The sequence below is a fragment of the Poecilia mexicana genome, unplaced genomic scaffold (genome assembly GCF_051168715.1).
Source record: "Poecilia mexicana isolate PSO_F unplaced genomic scaffold, ASM5116871v1 scaffold_13, whole genome shotgun sequence".
Taxonomy (NCBI): domain Eukaryota; kingdom Metazoa; phylum Chordata; class Actinopteri; order Cyprinodontiformes; family Poeciliidae; genus Poecilia; species Poecilia mexicana.
Genome location: NW_028263382.1, coordinates 12072169 through 12093387, shown reverse-complemented (window position 1 = coordinate 12093387; position 21219 = coordinate 12072169). Strand labels below are relative to the sequence as shown.

The 21219-nt window shown below is 37.8% G+C and overlaps 1 protein-coding gene across 1 annotated transcript in view; it reads left to right on the top strand.

Moving 5' to 3' along the window:
- Nucleotides 1-21219, top strand: part of LOC106929118 (neurobeachin-like) — a 90607-nt gene that overhangs the window by 42360 nt on the left and 27028 nt on the right. Inside the window, exons 2-11 of the mRNA XM_088012111.1 lie at nucleotides 3439-3670; nucleotides 6491-6591; nucleotides 6720-6815; nucleotides 7565-7686; nucleotides 9305-9431; nucleotides 11129-11248; nucleotides 12272-12418; nucleotides 17675-17872; nucleotides 18063-18196; nucleotides 20134-20242. Coding sequence (XP_087868237.1) covers nucleotides 3439-3670; nucleotides 6491-6591; nucleotides 6720-6815; nucleotides 7565-7686; nucleotides 9305-9431; nucleotides 11129-11248; nucleotides 12272-12418; nucleotides 17675-17872; nucleotides 18063-18196; nucleotides 20134-20242 — 1386 coding nt within the window. The remainder of the gene's footprint in view (nucleotides 1-3438; nucleotides 3671-6490; nucleotides 6592-6719; nucleotides 6816-7564; nucleotides 7687-9304; nucleotides 9432-11128; nucleotides 11249-12271; nucleotides 12419-17674; nucleotides 17873-18062; nucleotides 18197-20133; nucleotides 20243-21219) is intronic.

Sequence of the window (21219 nt, the reverse complement as noted above, 5' to 3'; positions counted from 1 at the left end):
GAGGTTACTAGGGTAAGGAGGTGGTGCCCACTGATGGTGACTTAATAATGGGGAGATTTTTGTGGTGGCTAGTTTTCCAGACACCAAAAAATATTATTTCCAGTAAATGGATGTTTTGTTTTTTTAATCATTTGTATTGTTTCTAGAAGTAGAGGCCCATGTGAAAATACAAGAATATGCAAAATGAATTTTGCATAATAAGTCCTGTTTAAGAGCATCTTTCCCTGAAACTATGGGGCCAATCATTAGTTAGTTTTCCTCCTGTCCTGAAAGAAAAGAAAATGGCTCCACATCATAATTCTCCTTTGTCCACTGTTGCACTTGACACAATGGAGTAGGAAAAGAGCTGTTGTCCTGACAACTGCCAGACCCAGAGTCTGATAAAAACCCAGAGGTGGATAAGAACACCTCTCCACTGCTATAGAATCCAGCAGCGGCATGCTTTATACCACTGATGCTTGGTGTTGCACTTGGTGATGTAAGATTTGGCAAAGCACGTTCCCAAATCTACCTCTGTCATGGCAGCCTGAATGAACTGCTTGCATGCATCTGTAGGGTATACAGTTTTCCTTTTAAATGGCTTACTGTACCTGTTTGGTATCTTTCTCAGACTTCATTTTTAGACTCCTCGCTGGTACTGAAAATAACATGCTAAATCGTGTTGGGGTTTGTACACCCCTTTAACATGTAAGTATGATGCATTCACTGATCTGAAGAAGATTAAATTATTGCGTTTGCGAAAAGCTGGTCACAGCCAGGTCAGGGTAGAGGAAAATGTCATCTATGAATTTTTCAGCTTATGCCCAGTCATGAATTACATGCATCTTTTCTTAACAATTCATAGAGCAGTTGTAACAAATTTGAGGAAACTTTTTATAAATTCATTATCCAGTTCAAATATGCCTTTTTTTTATTCTTGACTTGACTTTACAACTTAATACAGCATTGTTTATCACTTGTGACTCCATGTTTTCCCGATCATATTCAAAAAACCATGCAGAAAGGCTGCCTAGCAACTTACTAGTATCACCTCTGATTTTAAAACGCAGTAGGACTCTGACTGAAACCCTTCAGATCAAGACTGACATTTTATGACATTTTCTTAGCAAAAAAAAAAAAAAATCAACTAAAGCACCAAAAAAAATGAAAAAAATGAAACATTGATTACAAATTAAATGTGCTTGTAACAGTAAAATGAATCCCGCAGTATTTCGTGCAGCAGAGCACCTTTGGTTTAATGAACAATGAACACAAACACAAGAAAAATAAAACCCTATTAGAATACCTCTAAAGCTTGATTCATGCCTCGATGTTCAATCAATGCAGAGAGTACACTATGAGGCAAGCTTTTCTTTGTATGCTGCATACTTTCACCTCCAATTAGACCACCACAATGCTGCTTTACAGAAAGCCTTCTGTAGCATTGAGTCACTATGTGCTTCAAACAATGCAATTTAAAAGCCGATGTAAATGGATCCAACTCAAGGCCTGCACATGCGGAGCTACAAATGTTCCACAGAAGCTTTTTTTTTTTCTGAAAATGTTGTGAAGATGCTCGAAGGCGTAGTTATTAATCAATACGGAGTTCCACTGATTGTAGAGATAATTGGAAATATGAAATGATAGAGATGCAGAATGCACATATGTAATTTAATTAATTGCTCAAAATAGTTTATTTTCTCACACTAACATACTTTTAGAAGAAAACTGTAATTTTAACAAAGCAAACCCAGTGGTGAAATCAGTGGTGGTGTGCTGTAGCCTCAATGTCAAAGAGACTCAAATGCACACATGGCCACTTTTAAGGTGGATAAAAGATCCTGAGCGTATTTTGGTGACAAGACATTCAACAATTTATTATCTAAGAAAAGTATTTAGAGCCTGTGTAAGAACTTTAGAAATGGGGTGATGTGCTCCATTTTCCTAGATTTTGTAACATCTGAAGCAGGAGAGTTCTGGATCAGCTGCAGCTGTCAGATTCACCTTTTTTGGAAGATCTGTGGAGACTGTTGCAGTAATCAATTCGACTAAAGACAAACACATGAACGAGTTTCTGAAGGTGGCGTTGGCACATTAGTGCTTTGATTCTGGAAATGTTCTTTAGGCGAGAGAAGGCCGACTTTATAATTGTCTTTATACTTCTCTGAAGATTCAGCTCAAGTTCATCACTACACCCAGATTTGAGGTCTGACCAGCAAAAGCTGATGCTGTGTGCTGGCTCTTGATCATTCCTCTTTTGGTCCAAAAGTAATAATTTTAGTTTTGTTTCTATTCAGCTGAAGAAAGTTATAAATCCATGCATTGATTTGCTCCATACATCTGGTAAATCCCTGAATGGGTTTGTATCCACCTGGTGACATTGTAATGTAGAGCTGTGTATCATCTGGAAAATAAATGATGCTCCCACATTGGCTGCTTTGCAAATGGAAACCAATGGTGTGTCAAGAATTGCATGTATTTTAGCTTTCTTTTGCAGATTTTAGAAAAGATAAATCTGTTTATTTAAAGTATTTGTCATTAAAATTTTTGATGCTGCAATTATCTGCATACACGGCATCAGAAGTAGATTGAGCTTCATGGCAAACAGTCCTACTAAATGACATTGAGAAATTGAAAGATGACTTGTAATAACAGCAGCTGCAGATTTAGGAGCAGAAGAGACGATGAACGAAACTAAGTGCTTGACTATCTCCACTCTATGGCATCAACATCAAGATCTCATGACAAAGTTGAGGCGAAGCACAGCTTTTCCTGCAGTGGACTAGTCTCCTCTGAGTATTTCTCTCTGCTCTTTGCTTTCACCTTACTATTACCTGTCAGTCACAGTAATGTGCAGTGGGTGCAGTGGTTCCAGGGCCATTTGCTGCCTCTTTGCTTTGATGCCCACCAGCGAGTTGTTTTCGGTATGCTTTCATGTACACAGTGCACTTCTTTAGAGAGCTAATTTCATGCTTTTTGGTCTTGAAGAAGAGCACTATTGATTGTTGTTTTCTACTTTCTTTAAAGTGATTTTCATTTGTAATTTAAATTGGTGGTGGTGGTCGTGGTGGTGGGGAAGCAATAATGTGTCTATTTCCCGCCTTTTCATTAAAAACCAGACAGTTTTATTGTCATGGATGCTTAAATTCTCATTATAATCAGTGTGTAGGAAGATAAACCTCACTTGCATCTGTTGAGAGCTATTTACCATCAGAGCAGTGATCTGAAACATGCAAGGCAGAAGTATGCTATTAGTTAATTGTATTCCGTTAGGAAGATCCAGGTCAAGATGGCTTATAGCTGGATCAAACAAAAATATATCTTAAGTTCATTACAATTCAAGTTGCATTCATGCCGAGCATTACATAAGCGTGACGGAATATAAATCAAAAACCTGCTTGTGGCTTCTATAATAAAAATGCTTTCTACTGGGACATTTTCTGTTTCTCTCTCTTGTAGTTGGTGGGGGGAGAGTTTGACCTGGAGACAAACTTCATTATTCAGGACGCTGAGAGCATCGGCTGCATGGTGGAGCTGCTGGAACACTGCGATGTCACCTGCCAGGCTGAGATCTGGAGCATGTTCACTGCCATTCTTCGAAAAAGTGTTCGAAATCTGCAGACGAGCACTGAAGTGGGGCTCATCCAACAGGTGCTGCTCAAAATGAGCTCAGTGGATGACATGATTGCAGGTATGATGATGATATGAGTAGACATATAATTTGAGCTGTGCTGTTTTAAATGTAAATTTTGAGCTGATTGTCATTTTAATGCCTGGTTACTATACGAGTTAAGCTCTCTTCACTCAGTCATTTGCAAATCGATCTTTTTTTTTTCAAAATGGAAATAATGTGGCCGCATAGAATTTGATGGAAAATCTGATTTCCATCTACATTGTTGTTCATTGTTCAGGAATGAGGAAGATTTGGTCTGATGTTTTCCTGAAATTACAATAAAGCAAATATGTAAAAGAATACAGCAGTGTAACCTTTAGAGGCTGAGAAATTGAAGCAGTGAAATAAAGGTGAACTAGGAAAATGTGTTACTGGAGGAACTTTTTTGGTTCAATTTACATAATTTATTTTTAATCAGTATCTTAATCACTTACTTCATTTTAGACATCAATTAGGGATCAGAGTGGTTCTTGGAGGACAGGTCTTCAGCACTGCGTTAAAACGAGTGAGAGCATTGAATACCACTGACAGGATGCCACTTAAATTTAGATCCTTATTTGAGAAACTGTCCTCGTCTTGTTGAACTGAGGAAATACAAGACTTCTAGGCTGCAAGTCCAAATCCTAACAAAGCTGACTTATTTATTCACAGCTCTGCCAGCATCCTCAGAACATTCATAGGAAAATCTGATTTGGCTAAATTAAACAGTAACAAGTTCCGCTGCCCGTCTTTTGCAGCTGCCACTGATCTGTTCATGTTAAAACAGTCATCTTCAATTACTTTTCTGAGGAATTAGTCTCAGATACACAATTTGGTGTGCGTCTCCTTATCGGCAAAGATTCACCTTATTTGTACTCTGGGATTGCTAAAAGAGGAAGACATACAACATTTCAGTTGTGATGAAAATAACTGTTCTTTTTAGCCTGAATGAGAGCACATTTTCAGCAAGGATGATGGCAAAATACGGTTTAGATTTTCAAAAGACATGCTAATGCTGTCAGAATTACCAATTTCAAATTACTCTCTCATTCGGTGCTTCGTTCATGTAGGAGTTTCAGCTTGTTGTCAAAATAAAAACAAGCCTGTGAGAGCTGCTACTTTATGACATCTGGTCCCTTGATGGGTATGAATGATCAAGGTGGCTGTTGATTTTTAAGAAAACTATAACAATTGGACACATGCAAACATGACAAGTCAGTCAGGATAGGGCTGTGTTAGCGTTTGCACAAATAATGTATTCATTCACAAACTTCATGACAGGCAGATAAGGTTTGCTTTTCTTGACAATGCAAAAATAAAGCTTGGATTTATGGAGTAAGTTTTCATGATCTTGGAAAAACTAAAATTTTACTCGCATGAAAGGCTTTTTATGTGTCTTTTTATTGACCCTGCCTGGCTCCTGCCCTCAGTGCACTCAGTCATTTACCTCCAGATCCCTTTGCAATGAATCTCAGAATTGAGTTGTTTCCAGTGGTCATCTTTGAGATGTTTCTACTGGCTAAATCGAGTCCACCTGTTTTAAATTTAGTTGATTGGACTCAATTTGAAAGGACACACACACACACCTGTCTATATACAATTGACAGTTCAGGTCAGAGGTCATTCACCAAGCATGAAATCAAAGGAATTGTCTGACGACCTGAGAGACTGTCTTGAGGTAGAAATATTTCTGCTGCTTCAAATGTCCCAGTGAGGTCAGTGGCCTCCATCATTGGTAAATAAATAACGTTTGGAAGCATCTAGACTCTTCCTAGACCAGGCCAGCCGTCCAAATGGATCAGCGGGGGAGAAGGGCTTTAGTGACCAAGATCTCTCTGGTTTGAATTCCAGGCGTCATGTTTGGAAGAAACCAGACACGGCTCATCACCAGGTCAATACCATCCCTGAGGTGAAACATGGCATCATGGTGATGTGATGTCATGCAGCAGCAGGAACTGGCAGACTAGTCAGGATAAAGGGAAAGATGAACGCTGCTATGTGCAGGATAAAAAGCTGCTCCAGACCACTCCTGACCTCAGGATGGGGCGACAGTTCAGCAGAAAAATGACCCAAAGTCCATGGCCAAGATCTCACTGGAGCGGGTTCAGAACCACTCTGTAAATGTCCTGGAGTGACCAAGCCAAGAGTCCAGACTTGAATCTTATTGAACATCTCTGGAGAGATCTGAACATGACGCTGCACAGACGTCTCCCAACCAACTTTATGGAGCTGGAGAAGTACTGCAAAAGTATACATGCTAAACTTGCGGCATCATATTCAAAAAGGCTTGATGCAGTAGTTGCTGCCAAATGTGGAGCAGCAGGTGATTTATTGGTTTTATTTTTATAATAAATTTGCAAAAATTCTCCCCCCCCCAAATTGTCCACCTCGTCATAATAGGGTATTTGTGAGTAGAAGAGACTAATTTAATACAAATGGGAATAAGACTGTAACGTATCAAAAAATGTGGAAAGAGGGAAGAGCTGTGAATTCTTTCTTGATCCTCTGTGAAATGAATGGAAATTGCTTCTTTTGTGTTAGCTGAAATGTGTTTAAGATCTGAAATAAAACTAGACTTCCTCTGCTATGTTACTTTAACTTTTAATTAGGGAGTTTATCACATTGATACAGGCACTGTGTGTGATTTTTGCTGATAGGTTTTGTGTTTTATGTAATTTAATTTCACCAACAAAGTCCAACAGCAAATTAAAGAGGAGCCATGTCTCAGGATAAGCAGCATCAGCACGTCCCCTTGAGGATCTCCTCTCCAACGGGGATTAGTTGTATCTTTAAAATTCAACTGCATTTTTGACTATTTTTCCTTTTGTTTGTGTGTCTGCTTGCATTGTCTTTTGCAAGACTTACTGGTGGATATGCTGGGTGTATTGGCCAGCTACAGCATCACAGTGAAGGAACTGAAGTTGCTCTTCAGCATGCTCCGAGGAGAAGGTGGCCTTTGGGTAAGTGACACGACAACTGAAGGGCTTGATGAATCTGTCTTGTTTTGTCGGGGTCAGTTAAATTTCCTGTCGCCTGGTATAATCTGTTACAATAAAAGTTGTAATTCTCTCTTTTGACACGCGTACAGCCAAAGCACGCAATCAAAATGCTGTCGGTGTTAAATCAGATGCCGCAGAGACATGGCCCGGACATCTTCTTCAACTTTCCTGGCCGCAGCGCAGCAGTAAGCATCATCGTTATATAACTTCATTGCATGTTGTCTTTTGAAAAATGTTTCTTAAAAGTATTTTAGCAACGTAGGGTGTGGAGAAATATTGTGCCTCAATGATAAGAAGCTAAATATGGCAGCAGTGGAACTATCAGTTAAACTGTGAGAACGTTGACTTGTAGCTATTTTATTTCTTTTGCTTTTTGCGTTTCTGTTTGACCTAAAAAAATAAATAGATTAAAACTCCTGAAAACACTCCTGAAAATCTTAAAGATTAGCGGCAATGTTATTTAGTCAAGCTTCAGTGCTGCAGTTATTTTAACAGACTAAAACTTGGTTGCAGTATTCATCCATATAATTTCCCTCTGGGATTAATGTTTTGCAATTGAATTTGAATTGCATTAAACATCTGAATGATTTGATTAAATTATCTCTATAGTTCTGGTGAAGTCAGTCTGTATTTTTCAAATTAAGAAGTTATTTCCTGAAACAAAAATTATTACTTGAACAATGTGTTTTTACCATTATACCATTTTTTTTTTTTTTTACACCTGGATTTGACATTTGACAGTTCGTTTTATTGTAAAGCGCCTCAGTACTTTTGTATTTTCTCCTGCAGAGGCTTATTTATATTTACCCAAGTCATTCTAGAGTGCTACTGTTGCAAAATATATATTCTGAATAGCTTGGTATGGAGGAACACCAAAGGACTTTAAATAGCTTTCCTGGCTACTTCATGACGTTTTTTATCATGTTTCTTCTAGGCAATTGCTTTACCTCCCATTGCTAAGTGGCCTTATCAGAGCGGGTTTACATTCAACACTTGGTTCAGAATGGATCCTTTGAATAATATCAATGTAGACAAGGACAAACCATATCTCTACTGGTAAGAGCACACCAACACACACTTGTGCTTTTTTATTTCACCTTAATAGTTTTGCTGTTGCAGAGGCTTATGAAGCGAACAGCAGCTTTATTGACAAAGCCTTATTATGTCTGATGCTTTGTGACTAACACTGATTGTCTAACCAGTTTATGACTGAATATCGTATCCAAGGTTAAAATAGTTTTCGACGTTATTTGTCACACGCACATGTACAACGTCTTTATAATGTCTTTAGGAAAACGGCCTTGTTTTTCCCCAGATAATGCCACAAATTCTGATGTGTAAATGTATTACTGCAGCTGGATTACTGAGGGCTTAAAGACACTGCGGAGGTAATCATTTAGATGTGAATAATTGCCACAAAGCGCTCGCATACCGGCGTCTGCTGAAGATTTAGGTCATTATTGTAAAAATCAATGATCCAAAATCGCTGCACTGTCTGACTCTTTCTCTTTGTTTGTAGAAGAGCCTTTCATTAAAGTCAAAGAGTGTAATTTATGATGGCGAGTAAAAGAATCAGAGTGGACAGAAAAGGTGGAAAGATTCAACTCCCTGACAGGGAAGACTGATTAGGCAGAGATAATAGTCACTTCGGTCCTTATCACCTCTTGGCTGTCGTCGGCGTTTGGGGATCTAAGTGTTTTACCGAAATAAACTCTTCGTCTTAGTAGATCTCAGTTTCTCTGATGTGGCAAATCAAAAAGGGAAGAAGACATGGAGCATTGCACCAGCAAAGGTTTTCATATGTGCCTCCTATTCTACACTGACGGTCACAAAAGAGTTAGATCTGCCAAGCTAATCCTGTTTATGCATTGCTCTGAGTGCCTCGCAGCTCAGCAGCAGGCTTGTAAATAACCAAAAAAAATAATTGCATCTTTAGAGGCGGACCGAGCTTCTCCAACAGAGTTTCCGAGCTCTGTGATAGAAAGGTGCGGAGATCCATATGTCTTTATGTACGAAACACAGCTGTGGTTGCATCCCTTTGAGGATGGGTCTCTTTGTTTCTTGATCGTTACAATGAGTGTTTGAGTCGAGTGTAACAGCTGTAGGCCTTAAGACTGTAAAAGTAAATTTAGCACGTGGTAGCAGAATAAAAGATGTGCAAAAGGAATCTGTTTGCATCTGCACAGAGTGGCCTGTGCACTGTTTGTTTTTATATGCAGTTTGCACTTCCAGTCAAATAATCTGGTGATGTTTGATTGAAAAGATGAGGCAAAATATTACTACAACCATAATTATCATCACATAATTCAGATGCATGCAAGATTTACCTCCTGGAAGTGACACGCTGTCACATTTAAAAATAATTCAAATATGATTTTAGCAGAAAACCTCAAAAAGCCCTCAGAAATTCTTATAAATTCTTCCCTTTAAAAACGGTTCTAATACCATATTTCAGTTATTGTTTGCTGTGTGCTTGATTTCAAATAGACAACAGTCTAAGTCTCAAAACGTAACTGTGCACTATAATGTACATTTTGCCAAAAAAGAACACAGTGAATGACAAAAGGTGTAACTTACATAATTTTGTCTAAGCTTCCTCTTAGATTTCAGATGGTTTAAATTGGCTTAAAATTCTTTTTGAGCATAAAATAAGTTTTGAAATGTTTTCTTGCAGCTTTCGGACCAGCAAAGGCATTGGCTATTCTGCACATTTTGTCGGGAATTGTTTGATTGTCACATCGCTGAAGTCTAAAGGGAAAGGCTTCCAGCACTGTGTGAAGTTTGACTTCCAGCCCAGGAAGGTACGTTTGTTTCGATGCTTATTTGAGTAGTAACTTTGAAATTAATACGTTCTTCATTGCAGTAGCATAGTTTCACAGTGAAAAATTTAAAAAAGAATCCAACCTTTAATTTGGGCGCATTTATTCTTTAGAGAATAATAAACACTGTTTTCAACTAAAAAGCGGTACCAGAGTTATTGAAATTTAAGCCTTTCAACCCATGTAACAATAGCATTTTTTTAATTTATGCTTTATTTCTTTAATCCGTTTCTGGAATCTTCTCATTTCTTTGGGGAAAGAATTTGGGGACTTTAATTAAAATTTTAAATAGGTAAAAAAGAAAGAAAAACCTCCCCAGCATTTTAAGCATATTTTTGTTGGTTGTTTTAACCCAGCAGTTTTTGCTACATTTATTATCACTTATCCTAAATCTATCTTTTTTTTTTTTTTTTTTTTTAATTACTACCGGTTTAATTGTCCCCTGAATTGTTTAAAACTCAGGAGTCTTACACGTGCAAATGTGGATTAGAGAATCAAACCTAATTTATTGTGGTGTGTTTCGGTGGTGTAGCTCTCCCTGTGGAGCAGAAAAACTCACCTGACACATGTGAAACAATTAGAGGCTTCACATAACACTCGAGGAAAGCCATTTGTCTCATTCCAGGAGTCACAGTGTAGGTATTGTATTGTTGAAGCTGTTCAGAGATAAAGTGCATTAATTAACTTTTTAATTGATTTTTGGGTTCAGACATTAGTGAATAAGTGCGTTTCTAAATGATGTCCAGACAGCCTTCACTTTTCTGCTCAGCCATGAATCTTCTTTAACACAATTTTACCTCTATGGGTAGACGGCTCCTTTCTTCAGTCGAGCCAATAAATAATTGACTCTGGTTCACAAAAGAGTTGCATGGTTTTGCCATCTATTCACTTCTAATGCAGTAAGTAAGTACAATTTAGGTTTCCTTAGGAAGTAGTCCAAAGAAAGTCTTTTAGAGTGAAGATGCAAACAGTCCCTAAGTATTAAAATACATTTTTTCAAAACCAATATCTACTGAATTTCATTTTTATTCACACCTAAATTGTGAAGTTCATATATTTATTTTATCTTTATTGTTTTTTTCAGAACAAATGCATATTCTTCACATTCTGAGCATCCAGATTATTTATGTTTTTCTGTTTTTCTTTTTTTTTTCTTTTTTATTAGAGCTGCGTGGTATGTGGGGAAGAAGGCAACACATTGTTGCACATTGCAATTACAATTTTCAAAATTGAAATGTGTGATTAATCCACATTGTTCTCACTTTTCCTCTTGCTTTTCCTTCAGCACAAATTTCTCGCCACTTAAAATTCATCTGAAATCTTCAGCATGTTTGTGTCGTGATGTCAGTGAAAGTCCATTCAACTGGCCATTTGCATTCAGAGCATTAACAAACATCCAAGCAGTCTTTTGTAATTGTAATATTCTACATGGTGACATGTCCCCGATGACAGCAATTTAAAATACTGTAGAGCTCTATACAAAGCTAAAAATAATGGCTTAAGCCTAAAGAAGTCAGAGTCACCTGGTAGTTTCTTTCCTAAAGATGGAGTCTAAGCACCCTTCTCCACTGTATTATTTCAATTGTGCAAAGGAAAAATGAGAACGGTTGATGTGGTTTTTGAAAATGAACACCTCTGGAGCTCATATCCTTTCTATCTGACTCACTCTTCACCTCCAGTGGTATATGATCAGCATAGTTCACATCTACAGCCGCTGGAGGAACAGTGAAATCCGATGCTACGTAAACGGACAGCTCGTTTCTTATGGCGACATGGCGTGGCACGTCAACACAAATGATGTAAGTGCTCCTTACTTGTAGCACATTTTAACGCATGGTTGACAGGGACATACACATTGACGCTTTGCGTTTCCAGTCATTCTCATTATGAAAGGCTAATTTTCAGTCCCTTAGCAAGATGACATGGTCTACTTTCCATCCAGTTATTATGCAATTAGGCAGATTTTCATGTTGAAGATAGATTTTTAAACATGAAGGCCCAAAGAACCTACAGTTACACAAGACTGGTTTAAAATTGTATTGCTTTTTTGCAAAAGAAGGAATGAAGTGGTTTTTTTTCTTAATGTGCGTTTTAGACTATCTGTATGCTTTCACACTTTTCAGTTCAGGAAATATTCTGCTCCGCTTATTGCAGATCTCTGTTGTTTTGCGGTGAAGATATTTTTCATTTGAGTGGAAAAAATCAATGAGTCATAATTATTCTGTGCAGCACGATATTTTTAATGTGCTGGTAACAGAGAATAAAGCTATTTAAACCAAGAAATGGAGGGCTAAATTCAGGATTTTCCTTTCTAATTGTTTTATACTTTCCTAGACATTTTACTGTTTATGCCATAAGGATTTGTATAGTCCACAAATCTGAAGTTGACTTCTGAATATCCTGATTCATGAAGAGCTTTTTGACATCTGGACTAATTTGGATCACCTCTTTTTCTACATGTTTTGCACTTCTACTTTTTAAATGCAGTCTTTGTACTTGTTTCTAAGTATCATTTGTGTTATCAGTGGTTTCATTTTGATGGAATGTTGTAAGCTTTGCTGCTTACACATTTTAAGAAGAAACTAAGGAAATTGGCTATTGTATGGACATAAATCCTAATTGTAAAATAGTCCAGATATTTTGCACTTTGCTGTGATCATTAATGTGGCTGCTGTTTTCTTTTTTTTCCCCCTGTGATTCTGTCTGTTCTGAAGGTGCATTTTTCTAATTTACAGACTAAATTGCTACATTTTTTCTCTTTATGTAATAATCCATTTGAAAATGTTCCTAACTGCCCTTTCCTTTACATTCCCCTCTTTCAGAGCTATGATAAGTGCTTCCTCGGGTCTTCAGAAACAGCCGATGCAAACAGAGTGTTCTGTGGGCAGCTAGGAGCTGTCTACGTATTCAGTGAAGCTCTCAATCCGGCACAGATTTTTGCAATTCATCAGCTTGGACCAGGCTATAAGGTATGTGCTTGTGGGTGACTAAATTAGATTACATATAAGCAGTCTGAATCATCCATCCATTTGTGTAATCAATGAGAAGCGCTGCCCTGTAGTTCCTTGCCTTATGTCCTGCTTTTCCTGCCAGGTAAACGGCTGCATAAATTACCTATTCCTTGGGAATAATAGCGCGGCACGCTGGGGGAAAGCTGCAGGAACTCGGTAAAGCGACTCAGTCCTGAGCCAACTTATATCAGCTGCAGCAATGCTGCCTAAAAAGCATCAAATCATGAATGTGAATAGAGAAACTTTGACTTGCCGCAAAAGGAGCTGCAAATATTTTTTTTTACACCGTGACAGTTTTAGCTCGTTTAATATGAGGTGTAATTCAACGTTGTTTTATTTGTTTTTAAATGTCTGCCAAGATTGTTCAGTTTACTTCTTCTCTTTACACTCTCATTTTTACCCCTGATATTTGGGGAATTGAGCTTCTTTAAACTCAATACTTGCACCCTGTTATAAAAAGTCAATAAAAGGCACTGCAAAACCGCCTCCAAACACATAATGTCTCACACAGTTTATATCAGAGGGGATTGTTTTGACGCTGAAATGTCTGTCTTGTTACTAAAGCAAAAATAGACTCTTTAGCAAAAACAATGTTCTTTACTTCATCATAGCTTTAAAAATGGATTATAGGTATGTAGGCCTTCCTTTCATTAATGGGATCGTCCCTTTTTTCCTAGTCTATTTAAAACTGCTTCCTGAATGAAGAAACCTGCACTACATTTTCCTTTTGTATTGTAATGTTAATGTTAAAATGTTACATTTATTTGTTAAATCAATACAACGTTTGCACAGATGACTTAAATGTGAATCCTTTGATGGAACAAGTCAGGAGGTTCCTCAAAATGTTGTCTATTAAGAGTTGAGTTGGTGAAATCTAGTTTCAGAGATATATAGTTTTTTTTTAATTTATTTATTTCTTTATTTTTAAATATGACTTTCAGCCAAATAATGTAAAACCAAGCAGTGTTTGAACTACGCACTATTACTTGGGAGAAAATGAGGCAATTGTTCAAAATTCTGAAGTGATGACCGGGGTCCATAAAGAAAATTACCTGTAAGTGATGGAGCTCTGATAAGTAATGGAGAATATAATAAATCTAGCCTAGTGGGTTGCTATAATTAGGAAGTTGTCCAGCTGTCAGGAATCCTTCCTGTTTTAATTAAGAGCTGCAGGGATATGCGTTAATGCAGGAGATTACAGCACGCATTTATTGCTGTACATCCACAGTTTGGCTCAGTCTTTGGAAAGAAACCTCTACACTGATGTGGGAGTATTTTCTTTTTTTTAATCTCTGCTTACCTCATCTGTGTTTGATCTTTGACATGCTTTCTCTTGCTTGTACAGTGCTTTGAATGCAACTGTAACTTCTCGAGCTTTTCTGAACATATAGATTATTGCTTCAGCGGATCAACATTTTCTTGCATTCTATGATTTGTGGCCATGAAGCTCAAAAAAGCTGTCTGCAAAATAATCTACAAGTTCTCTTTAAAACTCCGCTTGCTAGATTTGATTTTGACCTGGAAGACTTCTGTGCATTTCATTATGAGCATATTTACCGCTGTGTTTTTGCATTTGTTCCAAGGATGTAGAACATCCTTAGAAATGTACTGACAATTTAAAGAGAAAATGTTGAGAATATGTGTACTAAAATTGACAGAAGTGTGCTTAAAAATATTCTTTACGATATGTTGCTGCAGTTTTCTTAGAATGTATTTTTATACCCCAAAGAGTTTGACGCTGCTGATCTACATGGTACGATAAAAATAAATATCAACACTTTAAAAGACATCTTTACTTTTAAGTTCTCAATCCGTCATAAGTTTCCACTGGCAGATTTACTGCACACTAAGTATTAATCACTGATTGGACTCGTCAAAGCAATTAAGCCATGACTTTGCATGTTTTCAAATGATGCACTTGGTTATTTCTATCCTTACCCTCTATCTCTGTTGCCATACGTGGGCTACAATAGGCAGATTAGCCCTCTGAATTTGTGCCAGCGCTGCTCTGCAGAATGCACCACAAAGTGCCGTAGAAGAGACCGACTTGCACAGCCCTGTTTCTCCTTTCAGGAAAATGAAATGCAACGTCAATGTAGGCTGCGGATCAGAAGGTGTAATCTATAACCCTAGTGCAGATACAGAACAGCCATGACACCAAAAGTTAAAAACAAAGAATAATCTATACAGAAAAAAAAAAAAGAAATCTTTAAATGAATCTGATTGACCAGGTTTATTATCCTTTGCAGGAGTTCCTGTTCTGGAAGCTGAATCTTGCTTATTTTTGCTTTAGTTTCTATGTTTACAGTTCAATTTGCTTTACTGTTAAGTGATTATGATTCTGATCTGATGTGTCTCTAATGGTTCTGTGGGAGGCTGAATCTACTTACATCTAAAGAGCCTAAAACACTTTACATCTACAAGTATTGACCTAGTTTTTTGCTGGTATGGGAGTAATTGTATTGTCTTATTCCTAATTAGGGAGTTCATTAAGCCACCTACACTGGGACTGGTAATGTCTTTTTGAATATACATTGCAGTAGTGAAAGCATATATTTTTTAACAGTTCTTGTTACACTCAGACCACAGAAAACACTCGAGGTTCTGAACCTTTTCAGTGCTCGCCCTTGCTCAGGGATGGCCTTTTGCTCTTAGAGCAAAAGGGAGAACTGTGCCCTAATTCTTTTATATGACTGGCTGGTCTGTGTGATGATGCTGTCATGGCACAAGGTTTTATAGTCAAAACCCATGCGATCTTTATTTTCACACTGCGGCAGTGCCCGCACAGAAGTGGAAGCGCTGGAGCTTGTTATTTTTGGTCACTTGGGCTCCATGAGTAAAAAACTACCCAAGGATGTTAGAGACTACATGATGAGATGCATAATAACTGCTGTGTGGACTTGATCATAGCAAATGAGGAGAATATGTATATGTATGGTTGTTGTTTTTTTTAGAAACAAAGTAAGAAGCAGTGTAGCAGAAGTTGTAGTTCATCCTTACTGTTTCTGATGTTCTTTACTGGAGAAATATGTGCAGGGATGTAGTGCTGGGTGATGGCACCCATTGCTACGTTCATGCAAGTAGATGTTTCACATTAATACACATTAAATGAGCAAGAACTTTGTTTGAAATGGTACAAATAGCAAATGAATAATTTAAAATTATTTTGCTAGTAACTTAGTTAGCTTTTCTTCCCAAGACTAATTAACTTGACACTGAGCACACCTGCAGTATCAAACGGTTATTTGCATTTCTCTCGATTCATGTTTCATTAAATCATACGAATGCATAGAACTGTCCAACCATTGTTGAATAGCAGATTCATTTAGGACGCATAAAATGCAAAGAATTTAGTTCGTCTCTGAACATGCCCATCAGAATCTCCCGCTGGTTTTCAGATTTGACTCTCGGGCATGCTTAAATTGGGTTTTCAGGTCCACGCTCCGACTTCAGAGGTAATAACTAGTCACCGCAATTGTTCTTGGTTACTTCTCTCTTATACAGGGTGCTCCCAAAATACGCATAGGTGTTTCTTCTTATTAGCTCGACATGACAGGTCATTAGTTTTTGTGTTTTATTTGTATAGTTCATGCCAAATCAAAGTACCACCGGTGGTTAGAATCCTGGGAACATGGACCCCTATTGAAGTACTAACAGTCTCAGCCAGCAGCCCTCTTTATGTTCTTACTTCAGCTAAAAATGACAGATTTTGATGCATTTTAGGCAGGTGCGCGATGCTCTGAGAAGCTTTTTATTTTTTTTTTTACAAATCTTCTGGGACCATATGGTTGTTTCCTCGCCGCAGAGCTCTATCTCTCTCTTATCACCACATGCTTGCTGCCCATAATTCTGAGAAAGATGGAAAACATTTCTCGCATTCATTAATAATTCAGCTCTACTGATTAGAGGAATCGATTTAAGTATTAAGCATGGTCCATTCTCACAGCTTTGACAGATTATTTTAGCTCATCTGTCAACAAATAATTGATTGAGTAAATTACGACTACTCTGTCATTGATAAGCAATTTGTTATGTTAACTATATTAAATCTCTTATTGAACCATTAACTAGCTGGACTCGTGCTTTCAGGAGGCAATCAAAGTGTCTTGAGACAGCAGAAGGTAATATGGCAAAAAGGGAAATCCCCCACTTGCACTGTAGAGATAATTAAAAGTGGCATCATAAATTAACCGGAAGTTTGATGGGGCAAAAACTATTTTTTTCTCTAAAAAGGACAAATGACTTGATTTAACTTTTGTAGTTATTCCCTCTAATTGTCAGGTTGTGAAATGACAGTAATTCAGGACTTAATTGCACACGGCCAGGTTTTATTTGATTGTGTTTTCAATCATATCTGATAACCCTTAATTTACTTCTTTTGCACAAGCGTATTTAAGCCCTAAATGACCCATTCAGTCCTAGCAGGAGAGTGAAAATGCCCACGTTCAGTTGGTAGCCATTTCAGAGTGAGCACACGAGAACTCACATTGACAGTTCAAGAAAAAGGCTTGGCATAAATGGTCTAGTTAAATTAAAACAAGTAAGCAATCATTTAAGATTTCAAAGGAACCTTAATGCATTTGGTCAGGCTGTGTTCCTCCTCATCATTGCTCTCTGTTGAAGAAGCTGCAGAAAACCAAGTGATGTTGATCCAGGGAGAAAAAAAGGGAACGAGAGCAACATAAAATATTTAGCAACATAAAAGAGCAAAACGTACTTTGTTTTTGTAAAATACATGTTAATCTTATTGGTGTGATGTGTTTTTAGAAGATATACAGGTGAGATTACATTTTTTTTTTTTTTGGCAGAAGATAGTGACATTAAGGGGAAGTCATGAAATGTTGCACCTTACACAACTTCTTTACGCTACTTTGCTGCTTTCCAGTTAATTGTGCCAAGAATGGTTTGCATCACTGAAATGGTAAATTGTGTTGCACTTTGTGGCTGATTACACTAATAAAGATTGATAAAAATTAAAAAAGACAGTTCTAATCAGTGTAGAAATTGCATTTTCAAAATGTTGCCTTTTTCGCGCAGCTTTGATCAGCTCTTTCTCAAATAATTTTTTTCCCATCAAGTCATAATTAAGATACCACCACAGAGAAAGTGATAAGGGGCTTTGTGCAGAAAATAACTTTGCATTTTGTCCCGTGTTTCCTTTTATCTCCTAATTCCCTGATTTGCTCTAGTTTTTTTTTTTTTTTTCTTTTGCAGAGTACGTTTAAGTTCAAGTCGGAGAGTGATATCCACTTAGCAGAGCATCACAAGCAGGTGTTGTACGACGGTAAATTGGCAGGCTCCATCGCCTTCACCTACAACGCCAAGGCCACCGACGCACAGCTCTGCCTGGAGTCCTCCCCTCGTGAAAACGCCTCTATCTTTGTGCACTCACCGCACGCCCTTATGCTTCAGGTCAAATGCATTACTCTTAATCTGTACACACCACCTGAGGCGATGATGAATTCATTTATGTTTTTTTTTTCTTTCTTTTTTATTCAGTCAACATGAATATTGTTTTTATTTTTTTAAATTCTGACTTTGTCTATTCGCAGATATTGTACCAAACATGGTATTTGTTTCTGTTTTGCTTTTATCCGCACAGGATGTGAAAGCCACAGTTACACACTCCATCCACAGTGCCATCCACTCTGTTGGTGGTATCCAGGTGCTCTTTCCACTTTTTGCTCAGTTGGACTTTCATCAGTCGAAGGACAGCCAGGTGGAAACCACAGTCTGGTAGGTTAATATGTTGTGTTACCATGCAGAGCACAACCTCGTTTGATGCAGTAGATGGTAAACACTTGACACTATGGCAGGTGACAAAGCTCTCTGGTTGGATCTGTTGATGGCAGGTTTCCCTCCAGCGTTCTTTTAGGAATAGTTTGTGCAGCTGTCTGAGTCTGAACAGCTCGTTTCTGGGTCTTTACAAGGGAAAAGAGTTGCAATAATTTATTTGCATCTAAATTATTAAATTGATTAAAGTAGGACTAGGAGTATCTCATGCATGTCGATTTGTAAGAAGAATATTTAAAAATGTCCCTCCAAAATAGCATTAAGTAGCTGTTGGACTTATTGCAATATACCCCATTTAAGCTTAAAATTCTGACCAGTAAGGGCTTCTTGACTGGTTTGCAACTGGATTGCAAAAACTGGTAACCAGTATACGAATATGATCGTCCATATACTGTTATACTTTTATATATAAAAGTAACCTTTCCTACATCTAACCAGTAAGTTGTTGTGCTTAGACGTATGAAAAAGGGAAGTCGCATAATGCAAAGCACACAGCAAATATTGCTCTCAGTACCTATAAACCGAGGCAATTGAGCAAGTAATCTGTTAAAGAAGTTTTATTAGTCTGAATCCTGTAATAGTGTTTATAAAGCTGTAGTCCATTTTTCATTATTATCTCTACTCTCATTCCTCTTATCCTGAGCTTGTCTTCCCAAAGCTTTGCGGTTTGTGTGCTGCTTGGATTCTTAGCTCTGCTTTAATACTGCAATAGTTTAATGACATGGATGGATGCAGGAGTGGCCACATAGGAGCACAAATCCCTGATCCCCAAAGCTCTCTGCCTCCAAAGACTCCACTCCTCTCTGCTCTCCGTCCCTCTTCTCCTCTCGCCAGCGTGCACTCCTCTTTGGTTCACAGTGTGCACCCCTACCAAACACGGCACTTTGTCGTTGCTTTAAGACTTAGTCCCTCTAAAGCCTGCTGGGCATTGGAGTTCAAAGCTTTTTCAGCAATTAACTTCCTATTTGGCCTGAGGGTTTGCTGTTCCCAACAGCATGCACAGATAGTGATTTTTTTAAAATATCCTTTTAATAATAATTTTCTCTGATACTTCCCGTTGCCAACCTGAATGCAAAGCAGGAGTGAAAAGACATCAGTCAGCCGTGTTCTACCACACTGGAAGAAGGCTGGTTACTTGTTAATTACCTGGAAGCACAACGTTGATTGTCACACATTTCTATTTTTGCTTTGCTTTGTTTGCAATAGCGAAGGTGAATTACTGGAGAAAAGGGAACTTCAAACTGACTATGCACCAACATATGAGATTGCACATCAGACTGGATGAGCATGCATTCTGTGTGCACACTATATGGGCGAGTCTGTGCAGCAGTGATTGTGGCCTTGTTTTTGTTGAGCTGGAGTGGAAACCATTGGAGGATGTGCGGGAAAGCCGATTAAGAAGTGTCACCGAGCACCACTGTCTTTCAGCCAAAAGGCTTCAGCAGAAAAGCTGTACAACAAAGAAACATTTTCTTCACTGCAATGCCTTGGTCCTTTGAACCCCCCACTCCCGTATGAACACACACACACACAATCTGTTAGAGTTCACCTCAAAGACCACCCCTTGCTCCCTAGAGGACTCGTACAAAACCCCAACTTTCTTTTCTGAATTTGAGAGGGATAAAAAGGCTGGGCTTGATTCCCCAGCTGATTGCTGACCTCCTCTGAAAATGACCTTGTTGTTTTCCCTTGGCTGCACTGTCTTCCCGTGCTGCAAGAGTTAATTTATTATCCTTTTGCTATTTTTATCACTGCAACAATGCAAATGGAACTACCACAACAATCTAATTTTCTGTATGACTATTAGATTTAATTCCTGCTAAGAAGTCTTGTGAAAGCTGATGAGTTTTAACCTTTTCTCTCTTTTTTTTTTTTTGCAGTGCCACTCTCCTAGCCTTTTTGGTTGAGCTGCTGAAGAGTTCTGTGGCCATGCAGGAGCAGATGCTGGGAGGAAAAGGCTTTTTAGTGATTGGGTACCTGCTGGAGAAGGTATGGAGCCAATCTCATCAAAGTTTCACCGACAAACCCATTAAGGGTCTATATCATTAAATTAAAATGTTAATGAAAAGTTAATTTATCTCAGCCATTCAATTGATTAAATGTGGAACTCGTATAATGTGCAGGCTTTAACAAATAGAGAAATGTCGAGGCTTGAATTACTTTTAATTTTGGCTATTGAGATTTACAACTGATTAAAATTCAAAATGATCTTCCTCATGAAATCCGAATATTAGACCAATTAGATTTTTAGACAAGCCACACAATAATGCGTCAGACTGCTGATTTGACAGTTGTCTCTTAAACAGCATTTGAGTGTCACAAGGAAAATAAAACAAAAAAAACTGTCTGTTTAAGGTGCCACATCCAAACATAGCACTGGAAAGTTAAGTGGAAGGAAAAAGTGTGGTAGAAAAGTGTGCAGAAAGAGCCACTATCTTGATTGCAACTATTGTAAAGCAATTGTTGCAATCTTGATCCAATTCTTGATTTCTAACCAAGCATTAGCAAGAGATCCACATTTTGATGGTCTTCATCTTAAATGTATTGATGCAGCAAGTCATCCAAAAGAAGCCATGACCAAGTAACAAGTGCTTCCATTCCTCGGACTTCTTCTCTACTACGAAGTCCACATTTATTAAAAATATTTTGTAATGTCAGAACTTCTGAGGAACTCATTTTCAGCTAGCAGTTACGAAGCAAGTCACGAAGTAAAAAGGAAATAAACTTTAAAGATGTATCTTATATCTGTGTAACAGCAAAAGGTTTGAATACTTATGGACACAATTTAAAATTATTACTCTTTTTATTAAAAACATTATAGATTCTTATGTAGATTAAAAAGAAAACTTGATTTAAACAGTTAAAGAATAAGCCAAAATGGACAAATATTGGAAAACATGAAGTGCAGGTTTATAATAATACAGGTTTCACTTTTTGAGTTGTATTACTGTAACTTTTACATTACA